Source organism: Sinocyclocheilus anshuiensis, unplaced genomic scaffold (assembly GCF_001515605.1).
Source record: "Sinocyclocheilus anshuiensis isolate Anshui unplaced genomic scaffold, SAMN03320099.WGS_v1.1 scaffold1269, whole genome shotgun sequence".
Lineage (NCBI taxonomy): Eukaryota > Metazoa > Chordata > Actinopteri > Cypriniformes > Cyprinidae > Sinocyclocheilus > Sinocyclocheilus anshuiensis.
In genome coordinates, this window is record NW_015549661.1 from 187,052 (window position 1) to 189,653 (window position 2,602).

Sequence of the window (2,602 nt, forward strand, 5' to 3'; positions counted from 1 at the left end):
ACACACACACACACACACACACACTGCTCCAAACGCACACACACACGCGCTTTAAAGGCAGATTCAGCATGTTCAGGAGAGTCCAGAGTCGATGGGACAGCAGCGGCGTCTTGCTCACAGATCACGCGTGTTCATTATCAAACACCGAGTTCAACACATTTACTTCCAAACCGCGTGACTTTCTGTCTTCTGAAGAACACTGGGAACCAAACAACACTGGAGCACACTGACTTTCACTGAATGACAAAATCTCTTCTTTTATGTTCCACAGACACAAGAAAGTCATACAGGTTTAGATCATGAGGGAGAAACAAATGACTGATCATTTCTGGCTGAATTATTGCTTTTTGGTCAGAGATTGTGTCATGATGCTGAAAAACTAACTTCTGACGGTTTTTGGAACAAGAAAACTTCACTAACATTAGAAGTCACAGAATAATCATACATTCACATTTATGCATCTGGAAGAAGCTTTTATCAAAAGCAAGCAGTGCTTAAAAGCAAGTATCAGATTTGTGCCGATATCCAAAATTTTCCCACTCATTTTGGCTGATTAGACCTCAGCTAAATCATTTATTCAGAGAACAATGAACAAGGCTGGAAAAGCTTGAATAATGAATGAACTGAACTGGCCGGATCACCAACAGCACCGTAATTTTAACTTTAGAAAATTCACTAAATTCATTCAAAAAGTATGAGCATACTGTGGCTACTTTACACTGTAAAAACTAAACCAATGGGCACTGATAAAACATACTGACTGCAGCCTTACAGTATATAGATACTATCTTTAACTAAAACTAAATCCATAAAAAACATTTGCATTTCCTGAAATAAAATAAACATAAAACTATAGAAAACTTATTTTTTCAGCTACTTGCCCAGGCAACATTTCTCGTTTTCGTTTAGCTTAAGTTGACGTACTAAAATAACTAAAATTAATTACCTATAAACTACAACTTAATAACAACTATATAGACATATTTAAAATAAACAGAAATACAATTTAAAATAACTAATAAAAATGACAAAAACAGACAACAAAATTACTAAAACTTTAAAATTAAAATTAAAACAGAAAATACAAAAAATTTATTTAAAATTATTTTTTACTACGGATGCCCTTTCATAAAAAATGAAAACCGAAAATAGAAAAATAAATTCTAATTCAAAATATTTGTTACTGGGGTGCTCCTTCATAAAAATGTACATTTTTTAAATAAAACTATAACAGTTTATCAATGATACTAAAAAAAAAAAAAAAAACACTTGTATATTAAACTAATCTATTCCTCATTGAGCAGATGCAGATTTTTCTAAACAAAAATCCCATCAATGCAATTCCTTCTTTTCATCTTATCTGCAAATGAATATGGTAAAAATGATCAGGCTGATGTCGATAATTAATTTTTAAACCTCAGAATAAAAGGTACAAAAGCGGTCACTGGGGCGGCACCTTTTCAAAAGGTACAAATATGTACCATTTAGCAATTAGTATGTACACTTTAGCTATTAATACATACCTTTAAGGAACTAATATGCACGCTTTAGAGGTAAATAAGGTACAAAGGTGTAACTTTTGAGAAGGTACCGTCTCAGGGACAGCTTTTGTACCTTTTGCTCTGAGAGTGAATGACGTGCTGATAATATTGTGCATCCAAGCTTTACCTCTCCAGCTCGTCAGCGTCTTCCTCTCGCTCTCCTCCAGCGATGCCAAACTTGGCCTTGAGCGATCGGGCGCGAGCGATGACGGCCTCCACCGCGCTCATCTGAAGAATGAGGTCCTGAAACACAGAGCACACAGGGGTTCACTCGCGAGCGCGGCGGCGGCCGATACGCGGTCTCACACTCACCTCCAGCTTCTTGAAGTCAGGGTTGGGGTGCCGCAGCAGTTTGCTGGCGTGAGCGGTGACCTGCTGCAGCGCCTTACGCACTGACGCGATGTCTTCAGACGCCTCTGGAGGAGAGATCATGTTTACAGCGGCAGTGATGTCACACACTGTATTTACAGTTCAGAGATACACACTAACCTTCCTCCTTGATCTTGAGCAGAGCCGCGTGCAGCACGCAGGGCATCAGGTGCAGAGTCAGATCCGACGGCTTCTGCAGCGCCAGGTAATGCAGCACCTACACACACACATACGACACATTATTAACTCATGTGCGGACTGACCCACACCACACCATAAACTGTTTGCAGAGATTGAGTTAAAAGACAAAACAAGGTTTGAGTCATCTTTCCGGTCGATTATGTTCCCAAATGTCCCTAAAAGAAGGTTTTGTCAGATTTAGTTCACTCTGAAGATGAATCTGTGTGCAAACTAAAGCTAACAAACACACACACACACAGACACACACACTCACACACTCACACACACACACACACACACACACACACACACACACACACACACACACACACACACAGTTTTTATACTGTACAAACTGTATGTGCTATTGTCCTACACGTAACCTACCCCTTACAGGAAACTGCATTTTTACTTTCTCAAAAAAACTCACTCTGTGTGATTTATAAGCGTTTTGAAAAATGGGGACATGGGGTAATGTCCTGAAAAGTCACCTTCTCCTTGTAATACCTGTC

At 39.0% G+C, this 2,602-nt stretch overlaps 1 protein-coding gene across 1 annotated transcript in view; it reads right to left on the bottom strand.

Annotated features, from left to right (window-relative positions):
* The window catches only part of rab3gap1 (RAB3 GTPase activating protein subunit 1), a 33,472-nt gene that overhangs the window by 7,961 nt on the left and 22,909 nt on the right, over positions 1 to 2,602 (bottom strand). Inside the window, exons 20-22 of the mRNA XM_016449564.1 lie at positions 2,031 to 2,127; positions 1,854 to 1,957; positions 1,669 to 1,784 (exon numbers count right to left, since the gene is read on the bottom strand). Of these exons, the coding sequence (XP_016305050.1) occupies positions 1,669 to 1,784; positions 1,854 to 1,957; positions 2,031 to 2,127 (317 nt within the window). The remainder of the gene's footprint in view (positions 1 to 1,668; positions 1,785 to 1,853; positions 1,958 to 2,030; positions 2,128 to 2,602) is intronic.